Source organism: Sylvia atricapilla, chromosome 17 (assembly GCF_009819655.1).
Source record: "Sylvia atricapilla isolate bSylAtr1 chromosome 17, bSylAtr1.pri, whole genome shotgun sequence".
Lineage (NCBI taxonomy): Eukaryota > Metazoa > Chordata > Aves > Passeriformes > Sylviidae > Sylvia > Sylvia atricapilla.
Window position 1 is genome coordinate 8,606,034 of NC_089156.1, and position 16,150 is coordinate 8,622,183.

A 16,150-nucleotide genomic window follows, 5' to 3' on the forward strand; every position below is an offset into this window, starting at 1 on the left:
ATGATATATCCCAAGGTGAGTCGAGAAGAGGCAAAGGTATTTTCACTTCTACACATATCAAAATGCTGCAGTCCATTACCCTGGAGGTTCTGTCCTCTTTGGCAGGGATGAGCATCTGCATCCAAGACTACAGAAAGGCATGTAAGCCCTAGTAAGGGACTTCAATCCCGCTGAATGAACAAAAAATCATGTGGGATTCCCTTGGAATCCAGTAGGATACTGCTGATTCTGTGAGATTCTCCCTCTCTACTGCTAGAATCAGCTTGGGTAGTAGGTCCAATAGTAAAAATCTGCACGGTGGGCCAGTATTCCAGTTTAGCTATCGACTTCCCACGTTCATGGCTGGCTAATACAGGATGATACAGCCCTTCTTCCAAACAGTTATCCTTGGTTTGGGATTACTTTAGTTTCAAGGTTCCAGACTGTGGTGGGCCCCTGTTGTTAGTTTGTTGACTCTGTTTTTAAAAAAAAAAAAAAAAAAAAAAAAAAGGAAAAAAGAAAAGGGAAAAGAAAAAAAGGAAAAAAAGATAAAAAGAAGGAGGAAACAAAAATGAAAAAGGTGGAGGATTTTTGTTACAAAGGGAAACTGGAAACTTCTCTCCACGCAAGCAGAGACATGGCTGTATTGCAGAGGCCTCGGGGCAAGGATTAAAGAAAAACAAAATAGAAACCCTTCCATCTCTAATTAGGGTCTTCATTTGCCAAAGAGCCATTCCACAGCGGGAGGAATTACATTCAAGCCGTTGCTTGGATAACGTCTCCCAGCAGGTTGGCTCCTCAGAACAGGCTACTCCGAGCCAACAATTTCTGGTTACTTGGAGGCAAGCAGCCTGCATATTGTTTTAACTGGCCTGGCTTTTACAGCCAGTTTTGCTGAAGAACAATCTTCTATTCAGAATGCAGAGATAAAAGCTTCACTTGTTTTGAATTTGTCGCCAGTTTCTTTATCCCTTTCTTTTTTTAAACATGGGAATTATAGGTTCTGGAGATTGCATTATTTCCCTTGTAGACTTCAATGTTTTTCTCCCTCTAGCCACTTGATTCTTTGCCAGTGAAGGCTGCTGTCTGGAGTCCAGCCATTCATCAGCCCCTACCTCATCATTAACACTGTGGTGCTGGCGGTCACAGCTCATTGCTGGCGACAGGAAATCCTAACTTGCAAGAGGTTAACCACAGCCCATAAACAGTCAGACTGGCTCATTAGTCCCTTACACTCAGCTGAAGCGACCCTCTGGGAGTTTCAACACCGTTCGTGGACGTGGAGTCTATGGATTCTGTGCTCTTTGCAAACATCTCCTCCCCTCTCCACACCCACACTTAAAAGATCACTTTTTGGATCTTCAGGGCTAAGGCCCATCTTTCTTCCTATCCCAAAGGGACTGAGTTATCTGAGCATTTTGAAAAGTTACATGTCTGTGATGTATTCTCTTGGCTTATCAACTGAACAAAACACCAGTGGGCCAAGAACTGAGACATTAATGCGCCAGAATACAAACATTCTCGTGATGTTTTTAATAGTTTCTGTGAGAGTTTCATATTCCTACTGAACAGGTCTAAGGCCACAGCAATGCAAATAATAATATAATCTATATATAATTAATCTGTATTACCTAGTTCATGTCACAAAAATGTCCAATTCTGATGTTCAAAAAGAACCTGCTAGATTTGCAAGTAGTTCAGTCAGTACTCCCTACACTGACTAAAAAGCACTTCCTACTCATTTTGAGTTCACAGTATGATCACTTGTTTCATTTGGAGCCATTTCCTTGAACTCAGTACAAATGTTAAATCATCACATTATCCAAAACCACACCTCTAGATATCACCTGGTCATCAAAAAGATAAAATGTTTAGAGCAGAAAAACATGTTCTGGCAAACTATCTCAAAGCAGTAGGATATGAAGTACAATTTGTGTAATTTTTTTTCCTCTTTCCTTCCTTTCAGTCTTGTGAAAATTACTGCAAAACATTCCCACTTTATGTCTGCAATTTCTTAGGATCTGGCTTTTTACCGCTGTCGATTGTATCTGCCCAACTTTTATTCTGAATATTGGAGTCCCTCTGATGCAGCTCTGGTTACATTCCAAAGTTCTCCAATTTCTTTCAAAGCCTTCTGTCTCCTAGTGCACCAAAATTAGGCATGTCACTCATCTGTGAAGTCCTAAATAATTCCATTCCCTGCCTTCATATCTGCTCCTTATTTTCTTCACTTTCTAGTTCATTTATCTGATTCTGCTTGCCAGGCTTCTTTTGTGCTCAGTTCTACACTGCAACACAGCAGCACTTACTTGCTCTCACTTTTCTGTTTCAAACCCTATTTCTACAGCTCTGCCAACGTGTTCGCCACTATGCATTTCTCCTGTTAGAGAAATAGGTAGATTCTGCATGTAAAACAAAAACAACTTTCAGTGTTTGAAAGGCTTACAAGGCACATAGAATAATGAGGGTCTAAAAATTTAAGAGATATGAAGCATTTACATAGTAGTAGCAGTAGTAAGTGCAGCATGCTTTAAATAATTCCTGCTTAGTCTTTACTCAGCCCTTGACTTCCATTAAATTCACTGGGAGATTTGACTGAGCTGAACTCCAGTAACACATGTAGTGCAACAACAGCTGCTTCTCTAGCTTAAGGGAGAAGCAGCTGTGCTCCACAGTTGGTTAGAAAGGAGTGAAGATGGTGGTGGGGACTACTAAGGACTCAACTCTAAAAGTGGACATTTATTTAAAGTAATCAATCCAACAATGGCAAATCTAAGGAGTGCCCAGAGGGAGAAACACGAGAGAGGGCCTTTGTTCATGAATAGCTGATGCTTTTCCTAACTGTGCAGGGAACATGGAAAGACACTTAGGAAAATAATACAGTAGCAGACTGCTGGCACTAGTTACCAATGGAAAGAGCTCACCACTACCATGAATGAAAACCTGACAGAGCTACTTCTTCTGAACTGCATAACCTGATTCAGCCCTTGTTTGTCCCTTCCTCTGAGCTCTCTCCTCTCTGGCTTTGATCCAGTTCTTTTCTTCCCTTCTGCATCTTTCACAGTATGATGCATACACAAACCTCTCCTCTCTCCACATTTCACCTGCCTTGCTTGTCAGTTCTCTTTCCTGTGCTCAGCCCTTCTCTCCTCAAAGGTTTTGCAGAAATTACAGTGGAAAGCAGCAACAGAATGAGAGGATGTAAAGAGGGAACACATGAGAAAGATGTTTATAAACTCAAGAATTCAGTTATAATGATTACACTACAGTTTCATGCAGTGGCCACGTGTTCTAACACTCTTAGATGAAGCCTTTCTTCCTTTTTTCTTTGCCATTCAAATCCCCTTCATCTGTTAAAACAGGATTGTTAGAGTATGGTCTGTGGGGGGTGAAGAGGCAAGGAGATGGAAGCAGAAATACACTGAGCTTTTGGCAAAAGCATTTTGTTCTGTATGATTTTTTCCCCTTCTTCTTCCCTTTTTCTGTGTGCCATTACAAAAAAGCCACCTAACTGAAAAAACATGTATTATCCCCTCTTTGATCTCATCCATGCTAGAGTCTGGTTAGAGCTCTAGAAATCACTGTGTCTATATGGTGCAGAGGTCTGATCACATTACTAGCACTGGGGAAGTAAGAAAAAAATTAATGTCAAAACATAAAAGACATCAAAAGTATTTGCACAAATAACAGTATCACTTCAGATATCATTTTAAAAGATGTTTTATGATTGTTTAAAATGGCTATTACCATTTCAGGTGTCTTGGACATTATAAATGATGCTGCAGTGGGGAATAACAAGAAACAATCATTATGATATTACATTATTTATTATGTTCTTTGGTGCATTGGCAAAACTATAATTTTCTCTTTCTTAATATATCTTTTAGAATAAACACAATAAAGACAAACACAAACATGGCAGGGATTCCAATTTTATATATACTACGGTTTTTCACAGTAAACCCTAACTCTAGGTAGTGCTAAGACAACAAACCTTGGAAATAAAAAATTTTAATGCAAAGGTAATGAAGCTCTTAAAGAACACAACTGATTCTGAAGGTCTGAATCCTTAACACTAGCCAGGATGAGATTTTTCCCCATTAAAGCTCATTTTTCATTACAAAACAATGGAGTTGACAAAAACAATAGTTTTTGTTTTCATGAAATTTCTGTCATGTTTGACATTGCAATATAGATCTATCAGCTGGGCCACAGCCAAAGGAGTCTAGTCTCATTCAAAAAGATTTCTTCTACTTCATAAAAACTTCCTTCTTAACACAGAATGTCTGGGAGTTCAAAACAACCAATATTAAGTTTATATTCCCAAAAAAATCTTTCTCAGTCTGTAGTCTGACATACATTTATGCCTGTACTGCCATCACAAAAAATAGACCCTACCTCCTCTTGTTCCTACCTCCACTGGACACTACACTGTCAGCACAAACCACACAGTGAAACAAACAAACCAACCAGCTTAAAAATCACTTGGACTATTACTTCTCATCCAGACCAAGGAAATTTTGCCACTAATTTTTGAGACTACTGCCTCAAAAAGAATTACAAAGCTTTTTGGATGCTGTTTGCAAAGAAGCAACATTGGCTAACAAACAGAAGGTAGAAAAGGTCACCAAATTGTGGAACAGATACCATAAGTGGGGTGTTAGCTACTTCAGTGGATATAAGAAGTTTTTCTGAAGTAACAATATTTCCTACTGCATGCAGCACAAGACTCATCACAGGGAGCCTTACTGCAGCTGTCACTACCAGTTGAAAGTATCTGAACAAGCAAAGGTTTGGAAACATTGACCAATGGTTTTAGGCATGTCTCTCATTAATTTTAGATCTTAATCTGTGGCATAGTTCAGTCCTAATTTCTGAGCAAGTTTAGCATGGAAGAGTGTTTGTCTAAATTCAATATGCATTTCTACAACTGAACTGAATCCACTCCTATAGGGAATTATCCAAACTGTATATGAAACTATTAATGTAATAAAGAAACAAAAAGTATACTTATACTGTCAGCAACCCATTTGAACATATAACTGATTGTTTAATTTAGGCTGTTAATATAAAGGTATAAGTTGCTTTTGTTTAATTTACCTTTTTTATTAGTTTTAGTTACTCTGAAAGAAAAAGATTAGAATGGATTCCTCATAGGCCTTCTTGTTCCTCAAGTCTTAGAACAGATCTCTCTTTATTCAAGAACTAAACTACCAACACAGCCTCATAAATTCCCATTTGATTAGCTTATAAGAATTTTTATACTTGAACTAAATTGTTAGACAAAAGGTTAAGGATCACAGTTCAACTGTTAAGTGCATTTTCACATTATGATTACATTGGCCCCAGCCTAACTACTATAATAATGATGATATGGCAAAACAAGAGGTTCTTCTAGTTAGTATTTGTTGAAATTTCTGTAAATAAGCTCTTAGAAAAGAGGTGAATGGATATTAGAAGAACTGCCAGGAATTTCCTCATATTACAGATTTCTTTCATCTGAAGAAAACAGGAAGCTGTAGTAGCAGGGACATCCTGTCTTTGTTAGGTTACACTCAGATGCATATCCTCAAATACATATATCCTATTAATATAGAAGAGAAGCAGTCCCTGGAAGAGAAAGAACAACAAAATCCTTTCTTGTGGACTTTCAATCCTACAGAAAGGGAAGAAGTGCTACTTTTAAACAAATCTTCAGCATTTTCTCACTATCCTGTACCGAAATAAAAAACAAAGGTATTGCTGAATTGTATTTCACAATCTTGACAGATGCAATTTGCTCTGAAAATTACTGGGATGGGTGAAGAAGAGGGCTCTGCATATTGGAGAGGACAGGACACGTGCAGGTACAGAGCCATCAGAGGATCACAGAATCCCAGAGGGCTCTGGCTTGGAAGGGACCTTAAAGGACACCCAGTTTCACCTCCCCAGCCTTGCCAGGGTGCAGGCAGGCAATCAGTATTGCAGGCAGCCCTGCTTTTCCCTTCCTCCTGCACAGGGCCACTGCTGGAGCACTGAAGGAGTCTCATTGTGCTGTGTGCAGAGAGAAGGCAGGAATTCCAGGAGGGGAAAGGTTCCCTTTGAAGCACATGGCACCAAGAGCTTCCCAGTGACCATGGCAACAGCTCAGTGGGTTCCCAGCCTGAGAACCAAGTTACTACAGCCCTGCCTCAAAAACAAAAAAAGTCTGAAAGGAGGAGAGAGGGGGAGGTGGGGTCGGGGGTGTGGGGGAGAGAAGCTGAAGCAAAATTAGCCTGGCAGAAACTGAGCGGCTCCCTGGTAGGCAAATCCAGCCAATAATGCTGCTCGGGTTCACGGGGTTTCCTTTTCATTTCCAAAAGCTTTCTTCTTCCTCTGTCATTCCCCTTCTAGCCCTATTCAGGAGCTCATAAGATCAGTAAAACCCAGGCCTTTGCTTTGCCTGCATGCAGCATGGCCTCAAACAGGGCTGCACTGTGATCAAAGGTAGTGGTAAAACACAGCTGCCACACACACTCCTTGCCTCCACCAAGCCCAGTCTTCAGGGGCACTCTTAACAGCAGAGACTTTTTTTTTAAACACTTTCATTTCCACTGCATCATATAAAGAAGAGCAAGCAATGACTTCAGAAGGTTGAGTGATCACAAAATCAATATGAATTACTAATCAGTATGAAAATTACAAAAGCAATATGAAAATGGACACATTAAATTCTGTATAGCTACCTGTGGATAAAGAAGTGAGTAGAACTTCTAAAAACACAGGCCAGAGTTTTACTAAAAACAAAATCAGCCACCAAAGAATCCAAACAAACGTCATCATCATCCATAAATCAAAAAAGACCTCGACAACCAAAACTAACAATAAGAATAAAGCCATTCAAACCTTTTTACCAGATTCACGTGTCATGCAATTTACCTCTACAGCTTTTACCTAGTCTACATTTTGCTTCACCATATTCCAAACTTTCAACAATATCACCTTTATGATGCCCCACCTTGGAGGCACATTAACGAGAAACAAACTAGGTTTGCATTCCTTGATTTCTTCCTCTTTTTCTATATGGAAAAAAATCCATTTCCTTTCCCTGTTCAAGACCAGCCCTCCCCCCATTTTCCTTTATTTTCCTTTCCCTACTTCTTTCCTTTTCTTTTCCCTTTTCCTTCTATTTTTCCTCCCCTCCCTCTCTCCTTTCTTCTCTTCTCCCATTCCTTTCCCTTTCACATTTTCTTTTAAGTCAGCTGCCAAATCCTAAAAATAACCAGAAGAAGACACATATACACATGCAGCAGGTTTGATATTTACCCAGGCAAAACAGTTTACAGGCCACACTGAATCCTCCCATAGCAATTTGTGTACCAAATTGCATGGAAACTGAACTTTTCAGAGACACAGACAGTCACAACACAACTTAATCTCACTGCTAAGATAATGAGGCTGAGTTAACTGATAGACCTGAAAGAAGCTCAGGGCTGATGCTCCTGCTGATATCTGCACTCAACAATATTCCAAGAATTCTGATAAGTCCTTCCAAATCAGGACAAAACTTGAGGAGAGTGAGAACTGAGCAGAGGGGCTGCTAGCAAAAGATGGAGAGGAGAAATTACAGCAGAGAGCATGAAAAAGAGAAGAAGTATTTCAGGAAGAGAAGAATAAATAGAGAAAATACAGAACAATGAAATGCAGTGCAGTACTGACTAAAACCTTGGCCACGCTTTTTTCACCTGTTGAAATTGCTACATCTAAACTGACACATTTGGAACCCTATGCCCAAATTCTCTGGACACACCCTATGTCACAGCACCATCATTATGCATCAAAGCAGATGCTACAGAGCTCCTGAAGCAAAGCCAGAGTCTGCTGTTCAGCAGGCCAAGCTTTAAGAAGCTAAGATCAGCAGATACTGAGCTGAATTTATTCTGGAGATGGGTGTAGCTTTGGGGACATGGAGAGTATAGAGGACATGGTGGGATTTGGGCACACAGCAGTGGGCCAGGTATGTATTTTTAACTTTTTTTTTTTTTTTTTGTGCAGGGTACCTATGGTTCAACTTTCTTTATCCATTTTGCACATCTATTTCCTCACATAATTTTCAAGAGCCTGACAGATGGGACTGAACAGACTCCTTCCTGAAATGTCTTGCCTCAAGATTAAACTTACTCCTGGAGTTTACTTATGGATCAGTATGCATCTTTCAGGACTGAATCTTCTCTAATTCCCATCCTTACAAGACTCCATCCTCAGATTTTATCTTTCTAAGAACAAAGAAGCAACATATAGATTTTCTGTGAAACAAAAACAGTTTACCAAGCTAGGGAAAAAAAAAGGCAAAAGAGCTGTATTATGCTGAAATTCAATAGAAAGGGAAGTCACTAGGATCCTTAGAGAGATGTGTTTCACCAGGTACCACAAGTTAAACCTGCAGCAACCTTTAGACAAGCAGATGGCTTCCCATTTCCTTGGAAAGGTGAAGTTTTTAGAAGTCATGTTTATAAATTTAAAGAGCCAAGTTTTACATAAAAAATGCTCACCTGCAATTTTATTTTCTGCCTGATACACTGCTAACCTGAAGTCACCAACGCAATCTTACCAAATCTAGGCAGCTGGATTTTAGGATGAACCCCTCTCATGCAGTAGTTTTCAACTACTCAGTTACTGGTAGAACTTGTGGCCTATGCTCTTTCACACACTTTCAAACCCTCTAGACTTCAAATGCCAACACATAATAACCTCAACACTCCAAAATTCTAAGGCACAAACAGAAAAAGGTCACCTTTTCTTCTTTCTTTTTTAACTTATCTGGGAGCAGTAATGGCATCTTAGTGACTTCACCCCATAAAACAAAAAGAAAAGTTTTGCACTTAAGATTCCAGAGGCCCCAGTCCATGGCGAGATTCCAGAATGATGAAAATTTTAATTTTTTTGACCAGTACAATAAGATTCATTTGTTATTAGAGATATCTATCCTGTGATGAAAGTGAATAAATCTTTCTAGGTTTTAAAGCTTCTCTTTCCCCAAAAAGAGGAAATGAATGTATGTATTCTCAGAAAATTATGCCTAAGGAAAACCAGTAAGATGCTTTCATTTTGACTGCTTTGACCAAGTAAGAACACAGTTGCAGTTCATCCCTTCTACTCCAATACTGCTTCTGCTAAACAGGCATTTTTGCTTTCATCTTTGTAGGTTCCTACAGAGCCCAAAAAGAGAATGCTCAGCTCCCCATCACCATCTCTATCAACTGAGTTATGACAGCACCTTTCCCTGAAGTACCTAGAGTGAAAATAGACAAAACAGGAATATTTCATGGAGTTTTCCCTTGGTTTATTTCTTGCTGATTTTTCTCAGAAAGGAACTAATCCTTCTAAGAAACAGCTACATGCAGCCCCAAACAATCCCTTTACCTTTCCTAAGACAGTGAGGCATGGCTTAGGCTCCAACTCTGGCTGTTCCAATTTCACCACTCCTACCCAGCCATATTCATACAGGTCTTCCTCATCATTGCTGTTACACAGTCCAAGTGGATGCATCTGAAACAGAATCAGAAAGAAACCTTTAGTCAATCACTGGAATTCAAAAACATACAGACATATAAATAAATAAAATAATAAATAAAAGCATATTTGTTTTAAGGTACATCAGAAAAACTGAAATGTAAGGATGCATATATGAGGAATTCAGTACATTTCTGAATGAGTACAAAATCATGCAATTTTATGTAAGCTGACTGTCATCTTGCTTATGAAAAATCATTTTAGGCTAACAATTAAATGTGATTTGAAGTTCTTTGCTCACATATAAAATTTTTAACTACAAAGCCCCCCTTGGTACTGCAAACCACCTTTCCTTGCAGATTGACAGAAAAAATATAAACTGTTTGGCAGAGTCCCTTATAAAAGCTTTACACATCATTAAGATCCAGACCCCATGTTTCAGAGTCATTATCACCTTTTTTTTTTTAATAACTGCACAGTGTTAACAGCCTGTCATCCTTTGAAACAAGTCTATCATGTAAGCCAAAGTAAGATACAAGAAACTTCATGACCATTGTGAAGCATTCTTTATTGTTTTCTGAACCCAAACGATGTGGGGGGTAAGGCAATCATGAAGTAAGAAACTTCAGCATCCTTTCAGACATTTCTGTTTCTTACACTAGGCAACAATATGTCTCTGTTTTGATTTCAGATATTTAATCTGTTCCTCCTCCTTCTAACACCTGGTGTAGTTACTCTAACTAGATTAGCTACTCTAATTTTGTCATGGCAAGGAGCTTCCTACACGTCTTTCATCTTTTCCAAATTTGCTGTCATTCCTTAGGATAACATCTTTATGTAGAGAGCGTCATACATCTCACTTCTTATACTGTATGCTGTCTTCTCCTGTTTTTCCTTGGATATTTCACAGGCCCTTGCCTGTTCCCCAGGTTTTAACATATATTCAGAGGTCTTTGCAAAAAAAGTCTGTACTTCATCCAGTTTCATGCCCTTCCTTAAATCTCAACTTTATCAAACTAGCTGAAGAAAACCACAAACAGACAAACTGATACCAACACTATGACAACTTTGCTTTCTGGTAGCTGATTATAATAGGAGGAGATTGTACTGCTCAATAATTTACATATATATACCCCTCACTAATCCATGCAAAGCAGCACCATGTAATGGCCCCTAATCCTACCATCACTTCTGCATCACCAGCTTGTCGTTTTGTCCTTTTCTCCCATGTCTTGTACCCTGACTTCCATTTTGCAAGTGATACAATACATGGAGTGCTATTTATATTATCTTGTGGGGCCCTAACTTTCTGAATAACTTGGGTGATTACTGTAAAATATGGGAAACACGATGGTGAACTGACACAATACAGGGATTTTCCCTACCAATCATTATATTTCAAGATTCATCACCAGTCCATTCCAAGAAAAAAACCAAGCCACATTGTACCAGATAGACTCTTGATTCAGCCTCTTTTTTTTTTTTTTTTCCTACATGAGTTACTATCACACCCTGCTGAGCTGTTTACCATGTCACATGGATGAGCAATTTAACTTATTGCTAAAAGCTTGGGGGAAGTACTGTCACTGGAAGATGAACCACTCCATAAACTCGGTATCTGATGGATAAACTCTTCAGCACAGACATAAAAACAGAGGATGGAGTCAGGCAGAATGCTCTCTCTAAACTGCCAGGGCAGATATACCAATATAATTAACCCCTCAAAGAGTCCACGGGATCCTTTAAGCAAACACAAAGCTTTGATTGATATTAAGTATCTAAAGAACCATTTCCTTGATGTAATTCCCTTGACTCAGGGTGTATCAATTGAGCTTTGAAACCATAACCCATATCTAAGAAGTTTCTAGTTCAAAATCCTTGAAATATGCTGGGGCACTTTGCACATGCCTAAAAGGGTAAAACTGAACCCACGACTCAGGTGCTTTTATCCAAGGTTACAACATTGCTCAGGCTCTAAAATAACTTTATAAAGAGCCGCACCAATTTTATGTGGGTTAGTGTTACAGGGCAGACAAACATCAAACCAACAGATGAAGAATACTTTGCTCTGTAACTCTATCACCTAAAAGGTCCTGATGATTAAAAGAAAACTTTCACCCTTTTTTTTTATGCCTGGCAGGATAAGGCTTTATAGTATTACAAAATGCCATATGAACAGCTCAGGATCTTTCTATACTCTGTCTCAGCTATAGAAAAGCTTTGGTCTTCTTTTCCCAACCATAGAAGAAATAACAGCTCTACCCATTTTAGTCTAGAGAAAAAGGACTAAAGAAGGTAGAAGGCCAAAAGGAACAGAAAATTCTTTCCACTGCCACTTTCCTCCAGAATACTGCTATTCTGTAACAGCTTCCAAGTGTGAATGACCCTCTGGATAGGACTCTATCCAAGCAACTCTACAGTTAAGTCCCTTGGAAATCAGTATAAACCTGAAGCTGAAAGAGCTTCTTCTCCTCCTTTTTCTCTTCCATGTATTAAAGACACAGAAGAAAACCCCAGAATCAGCACCAAGGCCATAAGACATGGGCTCCAATGAGAGAAAAGCACTCCACCACTCCAAGCCACAAGTAGTTGGTAGATTCTGTTTGGATACCACAAGCTTACATTGCAGTGATCTCTGTAGATCATGACAGATAACACACTGTCATTTTCCAAACCAGGGATTTCAACTAAAAGTGCAACAGGAGCATGTGAATTTAAGATTCAAGCCTGAAACACTGGTGTTACTTCTGATTAGGTGCCCACATGGACTGAAACACCATTCACTGGGACTGATGGTGCTTTTGACAGGACTCATCCAGTGCAAGTGTCTGTCATGTTCTCATACAAGTTACAACGCAAGTGAATTAATCACAGAACACAAAAAAAGTAAGACTAAATGAAAATACCTATCAGGCCCAGGGAGAATCCAGGGTGTTTCTTGATCATACACATGTTTTGTTTTAAACACATTCAACAAAAGAGATGATGGACAATCTACAGTGGCAACAATAAAACTAATTATTTTCTGTGAGGTGGAAAATTATCAGTACTTTCAACCTGTCACAGTAAAAAGCAAATTTAAAACACTACAGTGCATAAGCTTCTAAAAAAGGAGCAGAACTATTCAGTCTTTTTGTGAAGACTTGAACTCTTTATTGCTGTAGAGCCTGAAACAACAGACACTCCATATAGCTTTCCCACCTGGAATGCACTTGGCATGGATTCATCTCTGTCCACATGAATTCACATTCCTTCACTACACAGGCTTTTGAAATAAAATTTATGAGGTTTTGCAGCGCTCAAAAGAAAACATAAAAAACGAGTCAACCTGAATAGGAACTCCATCATCAGGGACAGCTTTCTCCTAAACCAGGAGTAGCCTCTGGTAGCTGAATGGAAGAGAGTTTCCTGGCTCATCCCAGGCGTATGGAAGCAGAGCCTGATAACTCAGTTCACACTTCAGATACTTTTGGTTACCCAGTCCCTTGGTGTCCTGCCACCACTTCCAAGCTCTAGGTCTTGTTTCCTTCCTCCAATCCTATTTCCTAGGGAAGCTTCTTCTAAAGGAAGGATCCAAAGTCTGAAATGTATCAAGGCTCCAGTGAAATAAGGCAACCAAACAACCGAAGTACTTTAACAGGTAGCAGAAAAACCTTTAGTACAATTCTGCTGGGACTTCTGTAGTAAGCATGTCCCCAGTCAAACCAGCCTTATTAAAAACAAAAAGTGGACTGAGTGTACATACTTCTTTTCAAAATGCAGCAAGTCATCAAACAGATTTTGAACAAGTAACAACAACTTCACTCACTATAAAGTACTAGAGGATGCAGAGTGCCTGATTCAGAGACAATCCAGTATTTTGGTGTTAGACTCACCAGAAGTTGGATGGAATACAGACATGGAAAAAGAGGAGCACTCACAGATACAGAAATATTCCTTGGAAGTGCAGAGAATTAGGAAACCAATAGGAGCTCAAACTGGCAAGAGATGTCAAGACTAACAAGAATATTAACAGCAAGAAGAATTGCAAACAATAAATGTCTGCTATTGAATGGGGTTGGCACAAAGCAAGCAAAGTAAGGAGGGTCAAGTTAGGAATCATCCATGCAAAGCAGACATAAAGGTGTCCAAGGAATCTGAGAGGATGCCTCCAGGTGTCTTATTAGAGCTGGCTGCTGTAATTGAAATGTCAAGCTCTGGTATTTTTCACAGATCAAGGAGACTGGGGGAAGGCCCCTGATGCCAGGAACAGAATGCCACACTCATCTGGAAAATCCAAGAAGTCAGATCTGGGAAATCCCAGTGTAGTCAGCTTCTCTTCAGTACCTGAGCTAGATCTTTATGACAGCTATTCTCAGGAAAAACAAGATGTCAGCTGAAAACACCAATCTGAATTTAGTAAGTATATATCTCTCTATATTTTCTGATGAAGCAACCTGCTCCATGGATGAACAGGAGAGCTGTGGATGTTAGCTACCTTGACTTCAGTGAAACATTTGACACTGGCCTCCTTCAACATCCTTTACAGATAAGCAATCCAAAACTGTACAAATAGGGGGAGGAATTTTTCAAGAACTAATGAGTAAGGGTTTTTATAAAAGTTAGGCATTGCTATTGTTTCTGCAGCCTCATGATAAAACATGAGGGTTTTTATGCTGGCTGCAGCTAGAACACAGCAGCCTTTTTAGAAAAGGTGAAAGCGCCAGAAAAGCATTTCCCCATCACTCATGCAGAGAAGAATGTTTATTCCCCATCAAAAGTTGAAAACTCCATTAAAATATGGTTTCCTTTCCCTTTCAGGCATATTTCTTCCTGTTTTAAAGAAGTGCATCCTGCAAAAAACCAAACTGCCACAAAATGTAACATTATAGGACCTGAGCATTACAGCAGTGCGCTTTTCTTGGCTATCACTTGTGACTGTGCCATCCAACCCAGTGGTCAGCACTGAACCCACAAGTGGCTCCCACTAAACTTTCTCTACATCAAGGGCATCAGGCATTCCTGAAATCCTCTCACTGTCCACTTACTCCAGGAAGCATGCCAAAAGGGATGATGAGAAATCCAGTCTGTGCTGTAATGCTGTAAAACCAAAGACACTCAGCTGCACACATCCACCATGCAGAAGAGGCCGGGCAAATTCTACAATGCAGACTGGCCAGTGCTACACAAAGTCCACCAGATCCTGTGAAAAAGCAGCAGTGAGTTTTGAAGAGCAGCCAAAGGAGATCTTGTTAACTAGGGAAGCAGATCTTAGCGCTGATCTAGTTCATCTCCAAACTCAATTCACCTGTGCCATGGTCCAGCTTCAAATCCCTCAGGAGAGGAGGAGAACTGCCTCAAAGACACACCTGGCAGCAGCAGCATGTTCCCAGGTATCCCCCTGCTAGGGCTGTCCCAGTTCAGACACACTACAGATACCCACAGCATGTGCACAGTAACACATCTACAAATCTAAACTCAGCATGTTCAGGTTTGTAAATTTGCACCAGATTTGCTGCACATGAGGGATTTTACTGGCCAAGCTATGCAGCTGGGCAATAATTGTTCCAAACACCTTGCAAAGGAAGCTCCTGGTCCATTCAAAGAGAAAACTGGCTTCTCCTTCCTTTAAAGCATCTCAAAAAGCAAAACTCCCATGAAAAGATGTACATACTGTAGACAATTTGAAGGAAGATTTCTTCTCTCAGGAATTTAAGTGCTTTGATTCCCACCATAGTATTGACAGACCAAAGGAGAACAAAGTCATGTTTACAATTATGGCTTTTTTCCCCCCTCTTTAAATTGGTGGAAAGATGATGGCAAAAAGTGCAAGCATATTGTCACTAAGGATGGGAGAAACTAGAGAGAAAATCTGGCATAAAATGATATCTTCATAAATTACTTTTAGCAGAAGGCAACCAACAGCTACATGATGAAACAAAAAAGTTCTGGCTCTACAAGGAACAAGACAGACCTCCAAAACTCACTAATTACCAAAACTTTAGACATAATCACAACTGGCTGGGAAAAGCAGGATTATTTTACATCTCATGAAAACTGTGTTTGTCCCATAGCACTCAAGTGGGAACTTATAAGTGATAAGGTTATTAGGTCACTGCTATATAATCTCCTTGGTTTAACTTAAAGGCCTGATACGGAGTTACCAATACTTTGCAAAGATGTTTTCTAGCAGAAAATGGAGCAGGAAGTATGAAGACAACCTTACAAAGACTGTACAACGTAATGGGATTTGTTCAACCTTAGGGAGTGTTTGGGGCCCAGAAAGAATGAACACAACTATTTAACAACAAAACCCAAACAACCAACAATGAAACCAAACAAAACAACACTAAACCCCAAACAGACAAATTACCAAACCTAGTTGACTGAAGTTGTTCACGTAAAAAGCCCTGAAAAAAAATTCCCTTTTGCATTCCCTTGCCAAAAGCACACAAGATGCACATTTGGCTGAGATGACAATTCCAAGAGCATTAGGAGGGAACCAGAAGATAACACGCACACATGCACGTACCAGGGAAGGTAGTATTTTATTTTACAAAAGCACACAGCTCTGAAAAGTCTCTGTACTATTTATTTGCCGATTCTATTTTAGCAAGGGAGTTAAACAGATTGACTGATCTGATGCTGACCCAAAAATTCACAGTACTGTAAGACTCCAGGCCACTAGTGACTGTTCTCTTTATATGCACACTGATTTGAG

At 39.6% G+C, this 16,150-nt stretch overlaps 1 protein-coding gene across 2 annotated transcripts in view; it reads right to left on the reverse strand.

Annotated features, from left to right (window-relative positions):
• ZNRF3 (zinc and ring finger 3) overlaps window positions 1-16,150 on the reverse strand; it is a 65,015-nt gene that overhangs the window by 20,382 nt on the left and 28,483 nt on the right. For both annotated transcript variants that reach the window (XM_066331490.1, XM_066331491.1), the window contains exon 2: window positions 9,361-9,486. In XM_066331490.1, coding sequence (XP_066187587.1) covers window positions 9,361-9,486 — 126 coding nt within the window. The remainder of the gene's footprint in view (window positions 1-9,360; window positions 9,487-16,150) is intronic.